This window comes from Phallusia mammillata, chromosome 8, assembly GCF_965637545.1.
Source record: "Phallusia mammillata chromosome 8, kaPhaMamm4.hap1.1, whole genome shotgun sequence".
Lineage (NCBI taxonomy): Eukaryota > Metazoa > Chordata > Ascidiacea > Phlebobranchia > Ascidiidae > Phallusia > Phallusia mammillata.
The window spans coordinates 16,383,854-16,407,171 of NC_137259.1; the positions used below are offsets into that span (position 1 = coordinate 16,383,854).

A 23,318-nucleotide genomic window follows, 5' to 3' on the forward strand; every position below is an offset into this window, starting at 1 on the left:
AATCAGTCGATGAATACCTTAATATTTCGCCTAACTGGCATCTTCATTTCCTATAAAACTACAGGACAAAACATTAATAAAAGTAGCTAAAACACAACAAATCGAAGTCTTATTATTGGCTCATATGAAAATAAAAATAAAAAGCAGAATTAAAAATCGTTTACCGCTTTGATTATATTCATCATAAAAAAGTTTTTAATATACGTAGCCAGCTGTGTAAGGATGTTTTTGGCAAGAAAAGAATTCCTCTAAAAAGTAAAGGGCATGGAAACAAATCTTGCATAGATTTTATCAAAGTTGCCTGGTTTGTCCAATAAAAATCCTTAAAAGCTTTCAGAGGTTTTGTTCGCAACCACTTGACATCGCTTTGCTCCATAGTTGGAATACTTTCTTAATCGTCCAACGTTTTCCATGAACTTCAAACTCGGAAATATGACAACATAATCGAAAACTGCTTTGGCCGATATCTTTACTCTAAATATTTAATGAGGCTCTGCGAAGGGTAAAATCGTTTGGCACTAAAACAAGCTTTGCAATTTTTATGAATTCAACCTTATCTGCAATCTGAGAATTATTGCGCCAATTTCCATAGTTTCTTTATTTATTATTAACAAGGCAAAAAATACACCGTCGTTTGTCAAATGAACAGAAGAAAAAGGGTTTGAACTGAACTTATGGTTTTCAATGCACTTGGTGCCAAAATAAGACGATACTGCATGAACAAAATGACACAGCTTGAAGAAATGTGCGAAAATGTTAAAAATAAAAACGCCATACAATTTACATAGCGCAATATGTTGGATGTTCATGGGAAAAATGCTTGCCTTCGAAAACATTTTGAAGGTTTCAAAATATGTTTGCATAAAAAAGCTATATTGCTGTGGTGTTAAGAATCAGTGGATTTCAAAAACAGAAAAATAATGTAAAATTTGAACAAGACATAAATAAAAATAACTTCTTGATTCACAAAAGTTTTGTGAAAAATGGTTTATTTGAAAAAATAGAAAGAAACGAAAGTGAAATTTACAGTTGTTTGGGTGCGTTGTAAGTAAGCTACAGTGTGTATAGGGTAAGTTATTTCTTGTATATACAGTTAAGTTTAAAACGGAATGTCACTCACAACATTTTAACGTTTTACTACATATACAATACACATTTCAAACGAAAATACACCGTATATAAATTAACCAAACGTCAACCTTGTGAAGCGAAAATCTTAATCAGTGCGCAAAAAAATGCTTTACCACTACGCAAATACACTACCACGCAAAATATGATATTACCACTAAGACAATGTATTTTTTCCTTCAAAATACCAAGACACATGGGACAGGATGTAGCTTAAACCGACCTAATTGACATGCTATAGCAGCATGAATGAAAATTGAATAGGTTAACAAACCAAAAATGGGATTATGGGATCTTGGCGTTGGAATATGAAATACCGCAAATGATTCATCAATTTCAGATTACATGGTTTAATTCAAACCTCTTATACTCTGTTGATTTTTGTTTTATGGTTTTCGATGCTTATTGCGCGGAAAGCTACAATTTCATGAGAAGATGCAATTTACCACATTGTATAGCACAATGGCGGTGATATGGCCCAGGAAAGTGCATATTGGGTTATATTCGGGCTTTGGTGGCAACAAAGTAGCAATTTCCAACGTTAAACCCCTCTTGATTTATTAAGCGGCTGAAATAGTTTCTCTCGTAAATAAATATCATTTCGGAACATTTGGCATAGATAAGTAAATCTCGAGTAGTCCGGACCCGTTTGGTTTAAATACATATCCGGAGTAGGCGAAGACCTGAATTAACCGATGTCAATTAGTCAAAGCTCTACCACATTACAAATGATTTGTACCTCAAGTTTTGTCCGAATTAACCGAATCCGGTTTAACCGATGTTAACTGTAGTTAAAAATAGCTTCAAAAAAACTACTTTAAAGCTCGTGTATGGCAAAAAATGAGTTACTATGGCGGAAAATTAAGCTAGTTACAGGCCCATTTTAGTCAAAACTCCGCCCTAAAAGCCCGGCCCGCCTTACAACGCTTTTCTGTGCAACCAACATTACATGGATCTTGGTAGCGAAGATTTAAACTTTTTCAGCAGCGCTCTGGTCGCAAAACGAAAATCCCGGTTTCGGACGTTATAGATGACGCAATTCCATATTGATGACGTCAGAAAGATGCCGACTGTGATCATTTTTCCGATGGAACGATGATCCCGAATTAAATGTCCGTCGCTGGCTGCACAAAATATACAGTTTTAAATTAAATTTGACCAAAACAACAAACACAACTTTTTAAACAGTTTTAAACAATATTGTTTTTTCTATTATGACCTCCACGCGTTATTATCTCATCTTTTTACCAAATCTTTGTTTATTTAAACCACATTTTTAAACTTTGGAAGCTTAGAGAATTATTTATAAACCGCTCGTCAAACCAAAAGGTTAAAACGTTCAAAACTTCTCTACAATCAGATAACAAATGAGATGACCTTATTTGTTGCAAAAAGTTGGTAGAGAGTCAATCCCATGCCAAACAATGTTATGACAAAATTCTCTACACGTCTGGGGTTCAGATATACCAAAAAATTGCACTATAAGCTTGTGGCTCATTTCATAAAATGCTATTTAAATGTTTGCCAAAGCAATTTGTCAGTGTCCTCAAGACATGATGTCACAAACGCCACGGTGACGCTGCCTTATGACGTCAAAACGTACGCCAGTCATAGCACTTCCCTTCCTTTAGAATTAAGTTGTTTTTACCGGGGGTTTGGGTACAGATCTTTCTCTTACTAAACACTAAAATTAAACATGTGCAAAAGCATTTGACATATTTGGAAATAGGTCGACTAAATGTTAAAGTATTTATTATTTGGACACGTCGTATGATATGCAGTAGCAGCCTTGATTAAAAATGTAATATTTACATGTTATGTCCGCCAAGTCGTCGTCGAACAGCCCAAAGAACATGAGACCAGCAAATGGTAGCACGCATATTGCATAGACAAACAGATACAGCATCAGGGTACGATTTGCCTTGCGATGTTCCTATTGGTACAAAATGATGCATTAAAACAAAATTGGACATCAGCAGAGTTTTGCCTATGAAGCATACTACATATAATAGTGTATGCAAAATTTGTCATTCATTGTAACGGCTGTCTGTCTGGTATGCCTCAAATCATGTGAAAATACCCTGTAGTGATTGATATCACTTGACTTCGGGTCTTTTAGTTTTGGTATAGTGCGTTGTTGTTGTTAGTCACTTCCTGTGTTAATGACACTGTCGACGAGCTTCCGGTAATCATACAGTTACCAGCCTTTTGGCGCCCTTTTTGAGACTTTTTGAGTTTTTTTTAGATAACTCACTAGCAAATACAATGGTGTTTTCGTAACAACGTTAGGTGGTGGGATAAAATATCTAGATTCTAGAAGAATTTGTTTGTCTAATACAGTGGTTCCCAACAGGGGAGAAATTCCTCCCAAGGGGGAATTTTTGAAACTTGAGTGGAGAAATTTACTTTAATATGTACATGAGTTTTTAAATAGACACTTTAGCTCTGGGAATAACCTATCACCTGGGAAGTTCATTAAAGACCGAATTTTAAATGATCTTTGTATGGTTTAGCATCTTCTATGTACTCTATTGGGAAGGAATAAAAATGTTTTAAATTGTTAAGTAAGGAATTTGTCGATAAAGGTTTGGAACCACTGGTCTAAAATATACATAACAGCCATTCAACACAAAGTTGAACTATGCAAAGAGGACAAACGTTATATTGACCAAAAACAAACCAATGTTTGGGGCCTGAGATTTGCCTCCTTTGCCCACACTTCCTGTTTTTTATCCTGCGAGTTTTGTAACTTATGATAAAATATCTTTTTGGTTCTTACCGTATCGCAGGTTTGAGTCTCGTCGGCGCTGAAAACTTCGCTTATTCGTTTCCATACGTTTCTTCTTTTCCCTCGCGATTTATTAGTGCTATCTACACTCCACCTCACAATCTTTGCAGCAGGCACAGCGAGTTTCGAATCCGCTCCGGCTGGATCCGGATCCGGTTCTATGAGAGAAATCAGATTACGTTTTGTGAAGTTACATTGCAAAAGTACACTGCCAAGAAATATCTGAAAACTTCTGCATTTCGTGGCAAAGGATGGATATATTTAGAAAATTGACCGCTATGATTCAGAACCGCGGTTACTCATTATAACAGTGCCAAAGTGCAAAAAAACAGACCAAATTTGGCTGCGTACAAAATTACAAATCATCGCATAATTGATTACAAATCTTGTGCATTTTATTGCAAATGCGATTTCATAAAAAATATAGTATCTCTTTACCCAAATCTACAAATTTATTGCAAAAAAATGTGCTAAACTTGGAGCAAAATTAGTGTTTTTGCATTGAACCGTTCTAAATGGTTATGTAATGTTGTTTTCTTATTGCTCAAAAACCTTTTGTTTGAGAATCATCCGAATTGAATTCCTGCTGCGACGCGTTCGACGTCACAAATTCGAAGGTAGCCATAGCGATCGGTGACGTAGTAATCGTTCTATCGCTTTCACACTCTGAAGAAAAGATGGTCGATTTTCGGCCGCGACGGCTTCTTCGTACGACCGGTTTTCGGAGGGCACAACATGTTGCCATGGTTACAACACAAACGGCAATGAACACGACCCCGAGTGGGATAACATAGTATAAAGTGGGATCGGCGTATGTTTGCGTGTCCACCGAGTCTGGGGGCTCGGAAAGCGGCAGAAAAAATACCGAAGGACTGGCTGTGAACAACCAGTTGTCGACCGCCGTGAAAGAAATAATGATCGTGAAAATCACAAGTCCGAGCCATGTGAGCAGGATCGTGATCAGGCAGCGGGTTTTGGTCATGATCGACGGGTATTGAATGTTTTTCGTGATAGCCAAGTGTCGGTCGATGCTTAGAAGAAGTATGCTGCATAAACTCGCACCCTGCGTGATATGTAGCATTGCTATCGAGAATTTCACGTGCTTTGGTGAAAAGTATTTTGCCCAGCCCAGGTTAAACTCAGCATAATTGCCTTTCAGCAGATTTTTAAAGTCGTAGTATTCTTCGTGGCCCACATACATAGTAGTTATCATATGGTAAGTCGCTTCTGGAAGTACAATCAGCCCGAACAACAAATCCGAAGTGGTAAGAGACAGTTTGAAGTAAACCTGCGGTCGTTTAGGCTTCACAGTAAACCACACAGCCAAAGACCAAACGTTAAGTACTACAGTAGATACGCACACTGCCACAAGAAAAGCTAAACAGCTGTCGATTAGAGGCTTGTTACATAGACTGCATTCCCCAAGAGGCAGCGGAAATACGTTGACGTTTGGGTTGCAAAAGTTTGGGGCTTTGCCGGATTTGTTTGTAACTAAACCGGCTTCGTGGGCAAAATCGCAGCCAACGCATTGTCGAGCTAGCTTCGTTGAGGTAAAGCCAAGTTCACTCGTGCAGAACGGAAAGATTGAAACACCGGGAATTCGGTGCGTGGTCATGGTCGATTGAACACAGATTTACACACATTATCTGCAAACAAAAGACATATTCCGAAGTTTTAATCAGTTGACAACACAAACTGAACTAAAAACAAGCTTTAAGATAAATTTATATAGTTCTTACTAAACATGGATGGTTAAATTAGCATCTTTAAAGCATTGACAACATAAAACTAAAATGAACAACTTTAAAAGGTACAACTGCCTGAAGGATTAGGAATGAAGGCTTGTACAGTAAAGACATTTCATTGCAAACGCTATTGATATTATTAGTCCAAAGTTCGTTGCCGGTTCAGTTTTTGATCATTCTGCTTTTAAAGTCCGCTTACAATATTCCTAAACTGAATATAATAGATTCTTGTTTCAACAAACATGCTTTCGTGAAAGCAACATAATTATGAGCTCCAGCTAAAACAACAACCAGTAAACGCAATCACTGTCGGCTTAAGTGCCCGCAAAATTTTTTTTCTTTGGCATGCTTCTGCATCAAGTTACTGTGGTTTGGAAGCTTGAGAAACTGCTTTATAGCCAGATGAATCGATTCTCCGATATCACTAAACTTTGCTGCTATCTAGTTACACCGGGTTTCCGATTACTGACTACAGCCAACAACAATAATACTGCTCTCCTTAAGCTGATAGTACTGGTTCCGTGTTGTTTTTGGAATTTCGCGATGACTAAAGACTTGCAGCTATGACAAAGCATTTTGGCGGAAATCAAAATATAGAACATCTTGTATTTCTGATTATTTTGGTGCAGAACGCATGTTATTACTTCATAGTCCAGCTGTAAACTTTAGTAGATGACCTGTGAGAACCTTCTGACCTATTGTCTTATACAAACATTAGCTTAGGACGGTAGGGTCCCTACAGCATTTTAGCCCCCAAAATTCTGACTGTTACACTTCTCGAATGAAAGGTTTTTAGTCACCACGACACAAAACGCAAATGTAACTGCTGGTAATAGTAGTCATGCAACGCCTAACCTTTTTGGAAATCGAAAAATCTGCACTAGACTGCTTCTTAGGCATTTCACCCGGCCCAGCATCACATAGTGTCACACCACGCGCAAAACCGAAAAAACTCTTGTACTGTATCGCTTGACTTGCAATGGAAGCATTTGGCTTGTTTTTCCGTCTATGTGCGTAACACGGGACATGTGAACCAACAATGCACTTCTTCTTACCGTAGGCAATTTTAATTGTGTTGTAACAATGATGGACCGAACTGTAGAATACAGCAGTTAATGTGGTGTGTTTTAAGGCGATTGTAGTGGTAGCGTGTTTAAGTCCTATCTTATATATTATCACAAGCGGCACCGGGCCCAAGACTTTGCTTGCTATTGCAATATAATGGCATTAAAACAATCACCAAGCCGGAAATAGTTGCGCGATGTTAGATAGTTACAAAGTACATAACACTGGGTAGCACAATTGCAGAATTAGCTGTACAGTTAACAGCATAGTGTTAAAACTGGAGTTGTCTACCCTTGTTGATCTGGCCTGTCTGTAACCCTAGAAACTGTCTGAAGCATAAAACAAGTGGCAAGTAGACCATTGTAAATTTTGCACAATGTTCAGGCTTTCAAAACAATTGAAAATAAAAATTCACGAGTGTCATATCATGTAAGGTACGATTAAATTTTAAACAATACATAACTTTATTCCTTATCCCGGTGTAATACCCTTTCGTTACCCATGGACAATAGCCATGTGCAATGCATCATAAGAATATACAATAAATAGCTCAGTACTATATACTGAAACCTGATAAACCATAGCCTTTGATAAATAGAAAACCTTTTCCTTGTTGATGAAACGTCGAACATAAACAATAGCTTGCTAGAAAACGAAACCCTGTCATCTCATAAGCCAAGACTAATGAATACTTCGATATTTCCTTTCTTATTTGTAGCAAAACTGCGGTCTAGTCTCAAGCGACTAACAAGCGTGTGTCCACGGCTTTACTCGATACATCACGGCTTATGTGCGCGTGCGGTTACGATACAAAACAACAGGCACTTTCTGAACTCTGTTATTTCAACACCCGGTTTCAGTTTACACGATGAATGACGTTCTCAACACACAGGCCCGCCTCAGGCAAACCTGTCAAAATACCAAAAATTACATAACGTATACAATGTAACTTACCCCCACCTTTTTCACTAAACTATAAAATCGCAAATCTTTGTGGGTGGCTTGCTGAGATGCTAAAACAGTGGTCCTCCCAAGGAAGGAATTTAAAACTTTCCTTTGAGGGGAGGAATTTACTTTAATTTATACATGTGGTTTGAAACAGACACTTTAGCTCTGGGAAAATACCCTGAAAAAAAACAATATTAAATGATTTTTGTATGGTTTGACATGTACTCTCTAGCATTGGGGAGGAATGAAAATGTTTTAAACTGTTAAGTAAGGAATTCGTCAATAAAACCACTGGGCTAAGGCTTTGGGTATGCTGCTTGTTTTGGTTTTGGAAACCGACATACACTTCACAACAACTGTATAATACTGCAGTTTGTCTTTTTGTGTTGGGGTTAATGTACATTAGTGTTCTGTCAAATTCTAATCACCTGTCAAATTAGTTAGGGCAGGACGCAGATTTGTGGTCAACAGGTCATTTCCTTCTAGTCATTCATAGAAAACCATCACTGGTCAAAACACTGGGCGCTCTGGTTCCAAGAAAGTGTCTACCACCACGTCGCGTAAAAGTGCTGTTTATGTACGTTTACAAAAGCTATCAATTGACTTCCTTTGGGCTAACTAAACTCGTTAGTCACACTAAATTTTTTAAAAAATTTTTTGGAAGCTTTACATCGAAGTAGCAAAAGAGGTAAACGGCAATGCGTATATTTAAGCCAAAACTCTTTTCTAAAACCCTAACCAAGTTTAAAAACAGCAATTCAAAAACCTCACCTTTCTTATTTTTCCAAAACTTGCCTTTGTACTAATGTGCAGTACTCTATAATGGTTTTCTTGTGTTGCAGATTATTCTTGCATAATTTGTCAAATATTCACCTTCAAATAGATTATTTTACTTAAATGCCACAGACAGGATCAAGAAACGCCATTAGGCGACAAATTACTTCCAAGCTTAATTAAATACTCAAGGCTCCTTGCTTTAAGCCAACCAAACACATCTCTGTATTTCTAGTCTGTATCCAAATTCACCTGCTTATTTTAACTTCACTATGTTCCAATTTGCATTGACATTGTTACTACGATGCCTTCAGCACAGTTCAACTTCGCTACCTGTGTTGCTAATCCGCTTGTTTGCATACAAATGGTAATCAAATACGTTTCCCTTGGGGCAAAAATGCACCTTTACAACAATGGCTTGCCCGTCCTCACAGAGGATTAAGTTTAAAATTAGACCAGAACGAATGTTTATACGCGTGAAAACCTCAACTCAGTGAACAACAAAATGAATTTCTCCCTTTTCGAAGCGATGACCTCGATTCACTGTTAGTTAACACTGGTGCAAAGTCGTACTCGGAAACGGTTTGGGTTTAGTTTCCAATGGCAAAACACATTAAAGTTTTGTCCTTAAGCCCAGAGTCTCATTAAACTCACAAACGTGACGTAGGTCTGACGTGTGAACCTTTAGTATTTACGTCATAGCGGTGTTTTGCGGTAAATATCTTAAACCAATCTCTAACAAATGGCTAAAGATATAAACCTATTAAGCTCAAAATAGTATCTTGCAACTTTTTACATGTTAAATCGTAAGGACTACGCGTTATTTGACATTCTATATTGCACGAGTCCTTAAAGGTCGAAACAGCGTGCAATGTCTACAGATAATTATCTTTTATTGGCTTGATGCTTTCATTTTGCACCCGTTATTATTTTTTCATGTTTCGTTTGCTTTCAAGGCAGGGCTTCTTTGATGGGTGGTACGCCCTGTGTCATTTTTTATTTACAGGATCCTTATTGTGTGGCCATTGTGGCGCACCTTTGACTCAAATTAATAGGCCCCTGCAGACAGTGGTTAGTTACCATAGCAAGTGCTGTCATATCAAACCCCGCGGCGCGACAAGCTGTAAGTATGTATGTCACAGTCAATGCAGGGCAATATCAACTTGTATTTATAACATGCGACGCATTCAGCCACAAATATCAAGGGAACGCGTCTGTATGCTAATTTGTTGGTTACGGTTAGTGTTATGTGCTAGCCGCTTTGAACATGGCCTTAATGCAGGGATGCACAACCTTTTTGCTAAGACGGCCGCATCGCAGATTCTTATTTCACCAACGGCCGCCAATTACCTGCTTGTTTTTGTTTTTAAATTTATTATGTAAAAATAGGGCTTGTCCCACATACATAAACCATTTAATGGCGTTCAAAAAGCCCGGATAATTTAAAACTTGATCCACAGATTGAGCTAAACAGTCTGAGCTATTTATGCCGTCATAATCCATATTGTGACGCAAGAGGTGACTGTTTATTTGCATTTTTTGCACACAATAGGCGTATATAAAGTGTGATGCACAGGGTCACTAGGCTGGTAATATTCTTTACAGTCTTACAAAATCTATTTGATGCAGTTTGAAAGTTAAAATATTTAGTAAAAGAGGTTTTTACGTCACGGCCGCCAGTGCATATATTTTAATAACCATGTTGACGGCCGCACAAAATCGTCTACTCGGCCGCATGCGGCCGTACGGCCGCAGGTTGTGCACCCCTGCCTTATTGCAAAACCAGAGATGTCTGGTCGCGATTTTCGTGTCAAGTTCAGACCTGAGTTCACACACGGCCTCATTTGTGCCACCATTTCACCAACTTTCAGGCTTTTTAAATTCGGGTTTTGGCCCTTGATCTTGTGAGTGGGTTTGGGCCTCAATTTTAGGCCCGCTTACAATTCTGTGCTGAACTTGGCCACAAATACTATTTCATTTGTTACAATCCAAACCATTCTTTCCTGACTCATTCTTATTTTCTCTCCTTTTCTGTCAACACATAATTATGTGATTATAATCATAAGAAATTTTTTAACGCCCTTATAGTGTAATTCTCAAAATATACCAACCAATTGTAAAAAAGACATGCTCCACGTTTTACCTTATCTCGCATCTTTTGTTGTGACAAATTGTCAAAAATCGTCAAAAATCGTCTATGGATAATATAGGCTAGTTTTATTGTATCACTATTGATAACTTGGGCGATCACTTAAAGGTTTCATAATAAGGAACTTTTCCTTCAACAACTGGGTGACCTAATTCTGTAATCAGAATTTTTTTTACAGAATTGAACATATTAAGAGGGATATCAATATATTTTTCATCATTTGCTTTCGATACAATACAATTGAGAATCAAACATCTTAACATAATACTAAGCTATGCTAATACATTGTTACATAGCCTTTTACTAAATCTCAACGAATTCTAAGACGCAAACTTATAACAAGGTGTTATTCTTTCGCTTCTTTCTCCGTTTTCGTGATGGATTGATACTGATTGAGCAAAACTTGTGGTCTGCAAAGTGCTCATTGTGAATTCTTTAGTTTGCTTGGAAGTATTTACATACAAACACTCGTACCATGCTAGTTGTGTACAGCAAACAAACCAAAACTTTGACGCGATTCGTAAAACACCCAATCCATTACCGATGTATGTTCATTGTTATCTTGTACAATCCCAGTAAGGCTTGCAAAACTAGCAAAACTTACAACTGTATCATTCTCTGGCATTGTATAAAAATGTGCAACACATAATAATATGTCAGCGTATCTTTTTCCTTTTTTGCTCCATACTGTCCCTTACCGGCCAAACGGTTTAATGCGTAAAACGATATGTTACAGCATGTAAAGCCAATTGGGGTGCTGTTTACTTAATTCCCCTATTAATAGATTGTACTTTACTGGGTAAGTGGTGAAAATAGGTGGCTATTTTTTTAATCGCATTACATTTTTGACTTTTGTTGTCGCTTTGCTGGAGTTTGCCAATTTCGATGTAGTGTGTTACTGCAAGTTGTGTCGTTGAATAGTTAAAAAAATCACTAAGATGGGTTCGTAAAACTGTAGTACAAGCTTTTTCGTTGCAAAGTTCAAAGAAAGAATGTGGATTAGTGTAAAATAACAAATGTAGTTCTGGTTTTACCCGTTCAAATCAAATAGGTAGATGTAACGGACATAAATAACTAAATATGTTTCTCCAACGGGATTCCAACCTCTCTTTCTCTTTACCAGGTACAGCTGCTGTGTTTTTTACTATTGTTTCCCCCTCTTAGTGTTATTTTAGTATTTACAACCGATTAGTTTCGCAGCTGTGTTCTATTTTTAGTGCCACATTACCATGTTCAGCTTTTTTTAAGGTTTGGTTTGTGTGACCGCTAAGTAGTTTTAAGAGACCGCAAGTGTTTCATTTAAATACCAAAAAATAGCCATATTTGCAAAAAATAGCCATAAGTCCAAATTTTGGGAAACCGCTGGAGAAATTAAACACTGGCCATGTTTGTCGCGTCCAGGTCCACGTAAACAAAATACAAATGCGACGCTTAAAACTATCTAACAGGGTTTCTTTGGGTGTTTTTTTTCTGTTGCACCCACCCTCTTTCCCTAACACGGGTGGTTAGTTTTTAGGGCCTCCTCGACTGGTCCCGCCAACGTTCCCTCTCTAGTCGTGTTTACCAACACTGCGCCAACCTCACTTTCTTGTGAGCCCCAGTCACATAACGCTTTATAATACAAATGTAGCCGCAGCATGTTTAGTCGCGATCCACCAACTGTGCCCTCCACAACGTTTCAACGTTGCGCAGCTATTTTCGGCTTGGTGATTGTTTTAGTGCAATTGTATTGCTAAGCGCAATAAAAAACCCAAAAAGTTACAAACAGATGAAAAAATGGACAAAAACGTTCCACTTACGACCAGGAATAAATATAAGTTGAGTGTAATTAACAACAGTGTGAACATGTTTGTACGCAACCGGGGAAAACGAACACCAAAAAACAATCAAACTAGAAAATAAAAAATATAGAATGGCTTTATTGTCTCATAGACTGGCTGAAGCGACGGTACGAATCTTGCTCGATGAGTCGAAAAATTTCTCTCTGTGCGATTAAGAATGTATCAGCGTCAGGTTCTTGTATTCGGTCTGTGACACTTTGCCGCGCCGAATGCGATAAATTCACCTACAAATAATCAGTTTTATTAGTACTCTTAGTTGAAGTGTTAAGCTTTTCGGGTTGGATTCGGGGGTTAAGTTTAAATAAAACGGGCCTGACTTCACGTTCGGCCTTATTTGTACTGCATTTTCACCGACTTTCGAGCCCAATTCGGGCCTGTAAATAAATTATTGTACTGCATTTATTTGTACTGCATTTTCACCGACTTTCGAGCCCAATTCGGGCCTTCAAATAAATCAGCTGTGGGCTTAAACTAGAGATGTGCCGAATATTCGGTTTGCCGAATTTATTCGGCCGAATCGGCCACTTTTGCAAAGATTCGGTTTCGGCCGAATAATTTGTTGCGATTCGGCCGAAACCAAATCTTTTACGAACACTCATTTAAAGCGTTATACGTGTTTTTTCTGCTTAGTACCAACGAAATCGCGTCAATCATTATATTTTTTTAACACATTGTCGCTTTTCCCACTGCAGACGAAAATCAGTAATTCATTGTCGGGTTGGCAATCAATGTTATACCTCACTGAACTAAAATAAGGACGAAACAAAACCATTCTGCACTTATTGCCTGGTAGATCAACTTATGTTTTCATGTCAAACGCGTAGGGTACGAATTCGCGTGACGTCATAAATGATTCGGTTGATTCGGCCGAATTTATTCGGCAAAACCGCCGAATAGTAGGTTTCGGCCGAATCGAAATTTCGCCGATTCGGTACATCACTAGCTTAAACCTTTGGACACGGGCCTTATTTTGGGCATTTACAACTCTGATTAAAAGAGTTGCTCGATAGCACATATAGTATAAGTTATAAGTTTAGAGTTAGGGCAAAACTTATTGGTGTTTGTTGATTCGGATTCGAAAGCGACCAGGTGTCTTGTTTTTCATAGCACCAATATCGGTTTATAGTGGCAAGGTACGTTTTTCTGGTGTTACTGGTTTATGGCGTCTGTGTTACACTTTACGCATTTTTAGATTCTAAATTAGGTAGTTTTTTCGGGTCTCTATTCATTTGGTTGGAGCTTTAGTAGTAAAAACTTTGCATAAATCTGCATGATTTCGGGGTGTATACGTCCTTTTTTATTTTGGTTCATTAGTGAACTTAACTTTCAGGCCTAATTCGAATTTTTAAAGCAATTACCTTGGGCCTAAAATGTGGGCCAGCTTTCAATTTGGCAACACTCAAAGATTCCAACTCACAACTTTTGGTCTTTCTATGGCTGAGAGACCCCAAACCAAGGAACTGTGTCATAGCCACGGTCCTATATAGAAAGTACGTACCTGTTCAGAAGCCCCGCATTTTACAAATCGTTTATAAATCGCGGAGGCCATTTCATCCCGTTCTTCTCCTTCGTCCATTTGTTGATATTTTTCAACTTCAAGCCAGAAATCCAAGTTTTCTTGACTGAACTCCGTTTTCAAAAACTCGCGAAAGGATCGAAGTTTAGCTGTAAAGTTTATGCAATATTCTGTGGTATAAGGTTGTACTTTACAATCTGCGTTTATTGCAGGTGTTTTTAAACTAGGCTATATTGACCTATTGGAGTGTATTGCCTGCTTTTATTACAGATGTTCTGTATTGAACGCTTGTGGTATAGGTTTTTGTCTGCTTTTATTGCAGGTGTTCCTTACCTATAGGCAGGGTTGCCATCGACTTGAAAGCAAAAAAAAAGGACAACCGAAAAATTAAATTTTGATACAAAACAAACGTTTTTGAACAAATCTTTGCATTTATACGAGCCGTGACATATCATATGCAATATATTGGCAGAAATAATCTGTTTCAGCCACTCCTTGTTCGTAGAAAATACTTCGTACATTTCACAACAGCTCAGGTCTAGGTTTACTTTTACTTGTAGCAGGGATTTTGACCAGTAATTGTTGAAAATATGAAGAAGGACTCAAGTCAAAAATAAGGACATTTCTTAGAAATAAGGACAATGAACTTTTCTAAGACATAGCCCTTCAAAATAAGGACAAATCTTAGAAATAAGGACGGTATGGCAACCCTGTCAATAGGCTATATTGAAATCTTGGAGAACATTGAAAACGAAAAACGAAATCAAACGGATTTCATTAAAGTAGCAGCAACATATCATCGTTCGATAAATGTTATTGCAAATACTGCAAGTGAGATAAACAGAGCGTATAACACACCATTTTACAGCTTTTCGGCAATTATTTGCTTTGAAATTAAGGGCTTTTAAATTTAAAGTTCGCATTTTGTGTTTTTGTTGATGTTTTCAGTTTAAAATTTATTGCAGGTTTTACTCAACTTTGTAACACTGTTTTGACATACCCCTTCTCAATCATATTTTTCGTGTTTTTAATTCACAAATTTATGTAACGATATACGCCCTATAATTCAGTTAATTGAATCAGCTTGAACCAGTAATCTGACACTTACCTTTTTGGTTTAAAAAATCCCGAAATGTTTTTTGTGCTTCCAGCCATTTGCCATTTCTGCAGAAACATAAATAAAATTGCTTTAAGCTTTAAGAATATTTCTCCAACACGAAATGCTCTTGTTAATGCATAAAATCGGACTAAATATTAAACTAAAACAACAGAAATGGCGTGAAATAATAAATTGGCTTAAAACGGCAAATCTGCTTTTTGAAACTAATTTAAACTCAGTTATATGCCTGTTTGAACCTAAGGTTAGAAAATCACTTTTTCAAAATTTAGACAGAGTAAAAAAGGTTGTAACATTGTTTAAAAACATTGATGCGATTTTTTGCGATTTCTAGCCATCTTCACCTAACTATAGTCATATTACTACGGAACAAAACAGAGTAAAGTATGCTTTGTAGCTTTTTACAAAAGAGTCACTGACTTAGTGGTTATTTTGCGAGTGAAAGTCTTTTCATCCTCGGACATAGTTTTCAGTCTCATCTTCCTCTGACTTAAAGTTCTTCGAATCGACGAACGGGAGCCTCCTAAGCCTTCAGACGAGGAACTTGAGCTTTTCCGGCGCGGCATTTTCAAAGGTTTAGTAAAAAAACTACTGTGTATCTAACAAATAAGAAGAAAGTGAGATGTTATAGGTTCATAAATTGGATCAGCCCTGAAGCTGTCCTGGAATGTCTCCTTTCGTGGGTTCGAATCCCACCGCAGGCTAGATTTTTTTTCTAACGCCATGCCGTACGGGAACGCTTGATGACCGGCTGATTTGGGATTTCCCAAGGAGATAATTCGTGGTTAAATGTATTACACGTATTGGTAAATAAATTGCTCTCCTAATTTCAACAAAAAATCACCAAAAGACAAAAACCAACAAAAGACCAACATTATATTTTGGAAACAAAACCAGCGTTTGAATTATGATAAATATAAGCTAGTTTTCTTAAAAATCTTATCGAAACTGAACAAAATTTTGTTGTTTGACTTAATAACATTGCAACTCAAATTCTTGCAATGCGTCATTAGACGTTTCTCAAACCGAAATCGATTGAAAATATTTTTCTTTTGTAAAATACTCCAAAAAATTGAGTTTCCAAACGTACTTTCTAACGTACGTGCAACTTGCCGTTATGGGATTTTTTTCCACAGAGCAGAAATGTTGTTAGCTAATTCACAATCACTAATGCCTTTTTGACTCCCTATACGCCATTTAAACTCGCACAACCCCAAAAAATCGATTTGAAAAAATCCTTTTTGGTTAAAACAAAAAAGTGTTACATTTGTAATTTAAGTTGCAGCGTACATATGGATTCAGAAACGTCACATAATCTAGCTGTAGTTTTTGTAAACATAGTCTTAAAAGTGCGCGTCTTTTACATTTGTGCCCCATAATTGAATTGACATTATTTAACTGTATGGTTTTCCCAGTTGTTCCCAAATTTGGTCACTAGTACAGTGGTTTGCACCTTACAGTGGTTCGCAGAACATAAAGCATTCAATACAATACCTTATTTGAAAACAAAGAAAAAAGGCATTTAAAGTCAATGTTTTTTACTGCTTTTTTTGAACTTAATTAACTAATCTTTCTGAATCATTTTTGTGATGATTTCACTTGCCAAGCACTTTAACTCTAAACGAATGATTCAATTAGGTACAAACACTTCTACAAATCACATCACCGCTGTGTAGCTGTATCGGACCACTTGTGACTTTTATATAACTGCTCTGTGATTTTCAACCTATTATAAATACACTTGATGCGTTTTTGTCGGGCGCCGGTTTGGGCCATCTGCCTGAGGTTTCAAATTAGTGTTGTGACCTGCAGCCTTTCAATTCCATGCTGCCACAGCGTCAATAATTCAAAAGGAGAAAATAATGGTTCCAATTTCGAGTTGAATCTGCAAAAATTGCCGGTTTGCTACAATATGACGTCACAATGAAGTTACAAATTAAAAACAAAGCCTGGCAAGTCTGCTCTGCTAAAACAGATCACTCCCAAAATGTGCCTTTTGACCTGTTGTTTTGACTTCACGACTTTTTAAAAGCACCTGTGCTAGCCAAAAAAGGTCTTGATAGTTTTTTGTAGTTTAATTTACTAGATATAACTAGCTGATTCAAAACCAAAAGCATGCCTATTTTACGTAACATTGCAATATCCTATATAAGCTTTATGCAGTTCTGTTTTTAACAATTTATACAATTAAAGCACACATTCATACATTAACCATATTTTCTTTGTACACTTTTCTGTGACAACGTTTCCTAAACTCTTCATTTCAACAAGGAATCTAATTGGACAGCTGGCAGTAAACAATTTTAGTGGATTTACTTCAATCGATACTAAAAAAGGCTAATGTCTGTCAGGCGTTGGTTTAGGAAATTTCCGAACCTTTCGGACAACGCAAAACGCTTTGATTGACAACACAGGGCCGACAGTGTTGCAAATGCTGCAAACACGTTGGCTACAAATTGCGCTCACAACCTTAAATAATATTAGTTTCATACATTTTTGTTTTCCATATATCATGCATAGTGACCTAGGGCAGGGGTGCACAACCTGTGTCACAAGGACTAGTTTATGCGGCCTTGAACATGTATACTAATATATACTTATGTACTGACGGTCGTGACATAAGCTCTTTTGCTATATGTATTAGGATTTTAAAACTGCTCTAAATAGATTTTATGGGGTTCAAAAAAGTTTTATCCGCCTTGTAGTCACATGTGTCCGACTTTTACACGTATTTGTGCGTATATTATGTGCTAACAATACTAAAACAGGCACCACTTGCGTAACAATAAAGATGGTCACGTCATAAACAATAAAGATTGTTAGCTAGAATGTTCAGGTTCATTTGTGCATAAAGTTAGAAATTTACCTGTTTTTCAGGCGTCATTGAATATATACATACATATATATATATATGATGTAAATCTATATCTCTACATGAGTAATTTTGAAACCAAAACAAGAAGACACTTGGCAGTAGTTTAATAAAAGTAAAAAAGTGCAAGACTATATTTTCTCAAGTAAAGTATTTTCGATACTTTTAGTGTGTGAATACTGAATTTTGTACAAAAAAGACAAACTTATATATTTAAAAGTCGTAAAATGGTGATGATTAAAAGACAAACTTGTTCTTTCCCTCGGGAAATTTGAAAAACCACACTATTGTAAGATCCGTAAATAACATGATAGGTCACTTTTGTCTACACTACAGTTTTTCAAAAGCTTCCAAAATGTACTTAAATAAGTAGCGATTTATAACATGCGTTTCATTTTTAGCAGTCCACTAGACGACACTGAAGGTCAAAACTTTCAGAATCACTGCCTTAAAGCGAATAGCCATATAGTTGCTGTTAGTTATAAAATTGCAGTAAAATCTTGGCGCGGATGTGCCCAATTGAGAGAACTGTAAACTGCTCTCAGCACGTTTTTAACCTGTTAGTAGACGCAATATACCATGGTAACTTTAATCATTAAAAATCAGATAGGTGCGTACCCAATGGCATGCAGTTTAAGTTGGGTTTGAAAACAAAACTTTGCCAATGCTTTTAATGAACTGATCTTTCTGACTTCTAACCAACACGGTATATAAATAATCTTCACTGATGTATCTTCAAATTAAGAGAAATTTTAGAAATTAGAACGGTATGGCAACGTTAATGTAGGCGGGGTTGCCATGCCGTCCTTATTTCCAAGAAATGTCCTTGTTTTTTTTACTTGAGTCTACGTGGAATAAGTCAAATCCCTGCTACAAGTAAAAGTAAACCTAGACCTGAACTGTCATAAGATTTATTGCACAAGGTATTTTCTTCGAAAAAAGATTTGCTGGAACAGATTGTTTCTGGCACACAAATATGACATGTGATATGTCATGGCTCGTATAAATGCAAAGATTGGTTCAAAAACGTTTGTTTCGTTTCGTATGAAAATTAAATTTTTGGATTGCCAAATTTTTGGATTGCTTATTTTGCACCATGTGTCGATGGCAACCCTACATAAAGGTAAACCCGAACTAGCGACATTTGGCTAGCTGTGTACTCACTAGTTAACTGTACTAAAATATCTCATAGACTTTCTCCCCACTTGCAAGTGTACTGTCATAATCTCAACCTATTGTCCAACAGTTTAAATACGCGCTTGGACTTTTATACCCCGTTAGTCTAATAAATCACTCTATTCCAATACTTAAAGTTCTTAGCATACTAACCCATAAGCAAGTTAACTTATACGTCATACGGGTCTATTGACACTTGCTTCCTGCTATATTAATTGAGCACCAGCAACCGAACCTCTAAGCTTTCGCTTCGGGGTCATGCGCTACGTCACAACCCTATGACGTCAAGAACTGTGTGGAACTCTGGACGTGCACTGAGTCACATTTAAGAGAGTTGGCTGGATTGTTTAAGGTTTTAATTACCTATTAGTTTGTTTTCGTTGTTTACCTGTCGAATTCCAACATGAATCTTATAAATATGGCCTGGGTAATTTTTAGTCGAGCAACCGCCATTGCGAATAGGCCTTAAAGTTTTAATGGTTACCAACGGATTGACGTAAAGCAAATAGTTCCGGGGTTGCTATATTTATTGGGGGAAAGTTGCCTACTTGCGTCTTAGAAGGGTCATATCCGAACGTTTTAAAACCGCAAGTTGAAATCCAACCCAGTCTGTAAACTTTATTCAACTTTTATGTCCGGTTATAAAATACCTTGAATTCCCTAACAAATTTTCTTGGTTAGTTTAAAATTTATGCAGGAAAGTTATATTGACAAAGACTGACATATACACGTAATGTCAAATTGTTTTGTTTTACTTTGATATGAAGTGAATTTTTTAATTGTTAACCTTTTATGGGGTGAACAATGTTTGAAAATGGAGTTGTGTGGCATATACCGGAAAAGGTTTAAAAGCAAAACGTGTATTCCATGATTTACCACAGTACAAAGCAAATAGCAGCAAAGGGATAGGCATCAATAAACACAAAGTTAGTGTTACTGAATTTCACTTTACCGGAAAAAACTTTAGCCGTTAAGTGTCACTCGAAGTTTAGCAAACATTTCAGGTACCTCGTTATTCTAGTTTACTATCACAACGAGGCCAAACTCTTAAATCTTTTGGTTCACGCCCATCTTGTTCTTATTTGTCTTAGTTCTTGTTGATTGCGAATTTCTTGGTAAATGAGAATGAAATGTCTGGAAATTTTGTTCGTTGTACAACTTTATGGTTTCTCGGTTTGATTTGTGTTACACTCTTTATAGCCATGTGACAGTACAGTGTAATAATGCTACAGAACTACATAAATAAATACAGTCAGGTTTTTCAAACTAGACCAACATTTCAAAAAGAAGTACTTAATTACTTCTTCTCGAGTTTTATTCTTTGCTAACGCTTATCGGAACAGTATTTTTCTTAGTAAAACAGCTGCAACGTTAAACACATGCCATTGAAATTCTGTGGAATTTTAACACCCACAATCAACTAAAACCTTGAATCTGGTTCTTTAAAGGTTACATGAAATTTGTGGAGCAACGATTTCGATCGTTACATGAGCGGCGCGATCGTTAATGCGCTAGCAACTGTAAACAAACATGGCTATAGTTAATTCAATCTAGCAAAACGCGCATTTGCTGAGTTGGCAAAAACCTGACCAATCAGCGAGAATGTTGCGAAGGAGGCGAGACTTTAAAGGAATCTGATTGGCTGTTTAGGTTTAGCCCCGCCCCCTTAGGAGTAATAGGAAAATCCCCTTCCTTCGCGAGCCTTATTAGAGTTACATAAAATTCTCTTGAATTTGACGTTACATAAGATGCTCTTGAATAGGTTGTAATTGAATTATTTGGGATGAAAAGTCGATACGACTGAATACCAGCTGCTGCATTTTATGTAATGTGTACGCTTTGGTTGTAAAATATGTTTGCAAACAAATCTGCAAAAAATACGTTTTATTCGGTTCCAATATAATGAACTAAAATTCTAATGCGTTTGATTTAGGACAAAATAATATTAAGTCCTAAACACGTTACATTTTACGTCTGAGGCGGACAATATACCTCTTTGTGAATGAACGAGTATTCACCTTTATGTAGAAACGGATGTAGGTACAAAAATAGCACTAATCTTGACATCTATAGATGATCTTGACAGCAAAAGCCTGACGTGTGAACTAACAACCGTGCTCAATAGAAGGAAATGTGAACATAGAAATGGCATTACCATGCTCCCAGTGACAGGCAACGTAGAAATGCATCTAATTTTAGCCTTTGTTTGGGGGGTACTCGTGCTTTTAATGTGTGAACGAATTGGTTTGATGTAAAATGCTCGCGAATATCTTGTAAGCATCTCGGCAACCGTTTGCACAAAATGCCATTTAGGTCCTGCCCACAGACAAGCGCTAGCTCGAGCAATTTCATCAATGTCTATTTGATAAGCGCGCGCCCTTGGTTCAGAGTTATTTATAGACATCGTTCGAGGGTTCTAAGAGGAAGGAAAGCTATTATTCTGCGATTCCTGATGAACTCTGAACTCGCGATGTGTTTTGATCTCAACGTTTTGCATTGATGTATTTTACTTCATAGTCAACTTCAATCACAAATGCGCTTTTTCAATATCATTGATTCTTTACAATTACATGGTTTTCGGTTTGAAAGTTGAAAATCTTGCTTTTTTGTGGGGCGTCACTTTTAACTAATCAGAACTTAATGACAAAATGCAGAAGTGCACAAAAAACGGTAAAACCCAATTTTTGTTTTGGTACCAAACACTCTTTCAACATTGTATTATTAATTGCAAATTAATTTCTTAAAACAATATTTTCTTTTTGTTCATTTAAGGTGCGCAAAGCAGTTTGTAAATGTACTACAAACTAATGAAATTGGGAGAACCACTGACCTAGAAAATGTAGATTTTGTACATGTACCTCCAAATGAAACATTACAAAAAAATTTGGCAAATTGGGGTTTATTTTTTTGTCACTTTACAAACAACAAAACAATTAAATCGAAAAACAAATCCTGTTTGGCAAGTTCAACATTTCCAGTAAATTTGTCACCTTTAGCGGTTAACATACATTTAACGGCTTAAAAATGTCATCCATTGTAACCATATGAAATGGCAGTCGTAAATACATGTGGCATCGCACGTTTCAAAGTGACTAAATGCGTCCAAAAAATACCACAGTGTTCATACATTTACCATTTCGTTACACCACAGTTAAGGTACACGGCCACAGAAACGTCAAACAAGCCGCTAAAAAACGCCCACGAATTTACACTCGTTGAAGGTCATGAGATTTTTGGCTACGATAAAATGCAGAGGCTGGCACGGTTGTGGTTTTGTATGTTGCATAAATGAGCAGGAAACGTCTACGAGCGTGCGTCAGTTGGGCTGTTGCCTTTTTTCAAGTGACAATTACCTATATTGTTGTTGTTGCCTGGTTGCGTAACGTCACGTGAAAAACGAACGTAAGTTATTTTCAGTTGCATATTTCAGCTTGACATGTGACGCATAGGAAAAAACCTGAATAAATTACGATAATCGACGTTTAGAAATACAATTTGTGTTAATCATCTAGCTTCGTGAGGTTTGTGTTTCAATGGATTTCAAACCTTCTATTTTAAGTAAAAGTGAATGTCCAAACAGCTGTTTTTTTACACTCGAAACATTTTTCTCGAAAACATTTTAAAAATTTGATTGTTATGGCAAATTATTTTGATTGTTTACAAAAATACACTGGCTCTGATTTTTTTGCTCAGATTTTTTACTTTATTTTGGTCGTCTAAAGTTTAAGCACAAGTTGGATTCCAATACAAGCTTTAAAAATGGCTAATTTTTTTTTTACTCTTTTTAAACTAATTTTAAGTTTATTTAACATTCATTCTTGTCCTACGACAACAACAAATTTTAGGCCAAACATGTCTTTTTTATTTTTTTGAAAATCTTGCTTTGGTTTTGCATATTTTTACAGCATTTAAAAAATCACATGACCAAATTTCTTTACTATGCCAAATACAAAACCCAAATAACCGTCGCTTAACCCAATGGTTGAGATTTTGCAAAACGCTTCCTTTGTATGAACTGTTTCGTCCTAACCCGTTTCGTTTTTACCCTAAAAAGTAGTTCAACACTATGTACTATAACGCAGCAGCACCTAGCAATGGACTGGAATTTTACACAGGATTAGAGAACCGTTTTCGTAATAAAATAAAAGGCTTAAAGTGTCAACGATGGGGAAAAGATGAAAGTTTTTTTGCATAACTTT

At 36.8% G+C, this 23,318-nt stretch overlaps 2 protein-coding genes across 6 annotated transcripts; both read right to left on the reverse strand.

The window, feature by feature from the left end:
• Positions 1 to 583: 583 nt before the first annotated feature.
• LOC145204461 (uncharacterized) lies at positions 584 to 8,791 on the reverse strand. 5 transcript variants are annotated; one of them, XM_080077019.1, is made up of 5 exons: positions 7,687 to 8,791; positions 4,469 to 5,562; positions 3,908 to 4,074; positions 2,941 to 3,061; positions 584 to 2,252 (listed from the first exon to the last, which is right to left on the reverse strand). In XM_080077019.1, exons 2-5 carry the CDS (start codon positions 5,529 to 5,531, stop codon positions 2,074 to 2,076), a joined length of 1,530 nt encoding a protein of 509 aa, XP_079933145.1. In that variant the 5' UTR covers positions 5,532 to 5,562; positions 7,687 to 8,791; the 3' UTR covers positions 584 to 2,073. The 5 variants fall into 5 exon arrangements, with proteins under 5 accessions (XP_079933145.1, XP_079933143.1, XP_079933144.1 ...); XM_080077017.1 differs by having other exon boundaries at positions 7,681 to 8,791; XM_080077018.1 differs by having other exon boundaries at positions 4,469 to 7,852; positions 8,446 to 8,790.
• Positions 8,792 to 12,405: 3,614 nt separating this feature from the next.
• On the reverse strand, positions 12,406 to 15,665 carry LOC145205228 (regulator of G-protein signaling 1-like). Its single transcript, XM_080077897.1, has 4 exons — positions 15,492 to 15,665; positions 15,063 to 15,118; positions 13,937 to 14,103; positions 12,406 to 12,662 (listed from the first exon to the last, which is right to left on the reverse strand). The coding sequence occupies exons 1-4, from the start codon at positions 15,635 to 15,637 to the stop codon at positions 12,516 to 12,518; spliced, it is 516 nt and encodes a 171-aa protein (XP_079934023.1). The 5' UTR covers positions 15,638 to 15,665; the 3' UTR covers positions 12,406 to 12,515.
• Between the last annotated feature and the right edge of the window lie 7,653 nt (positions 15,666 to 23,318).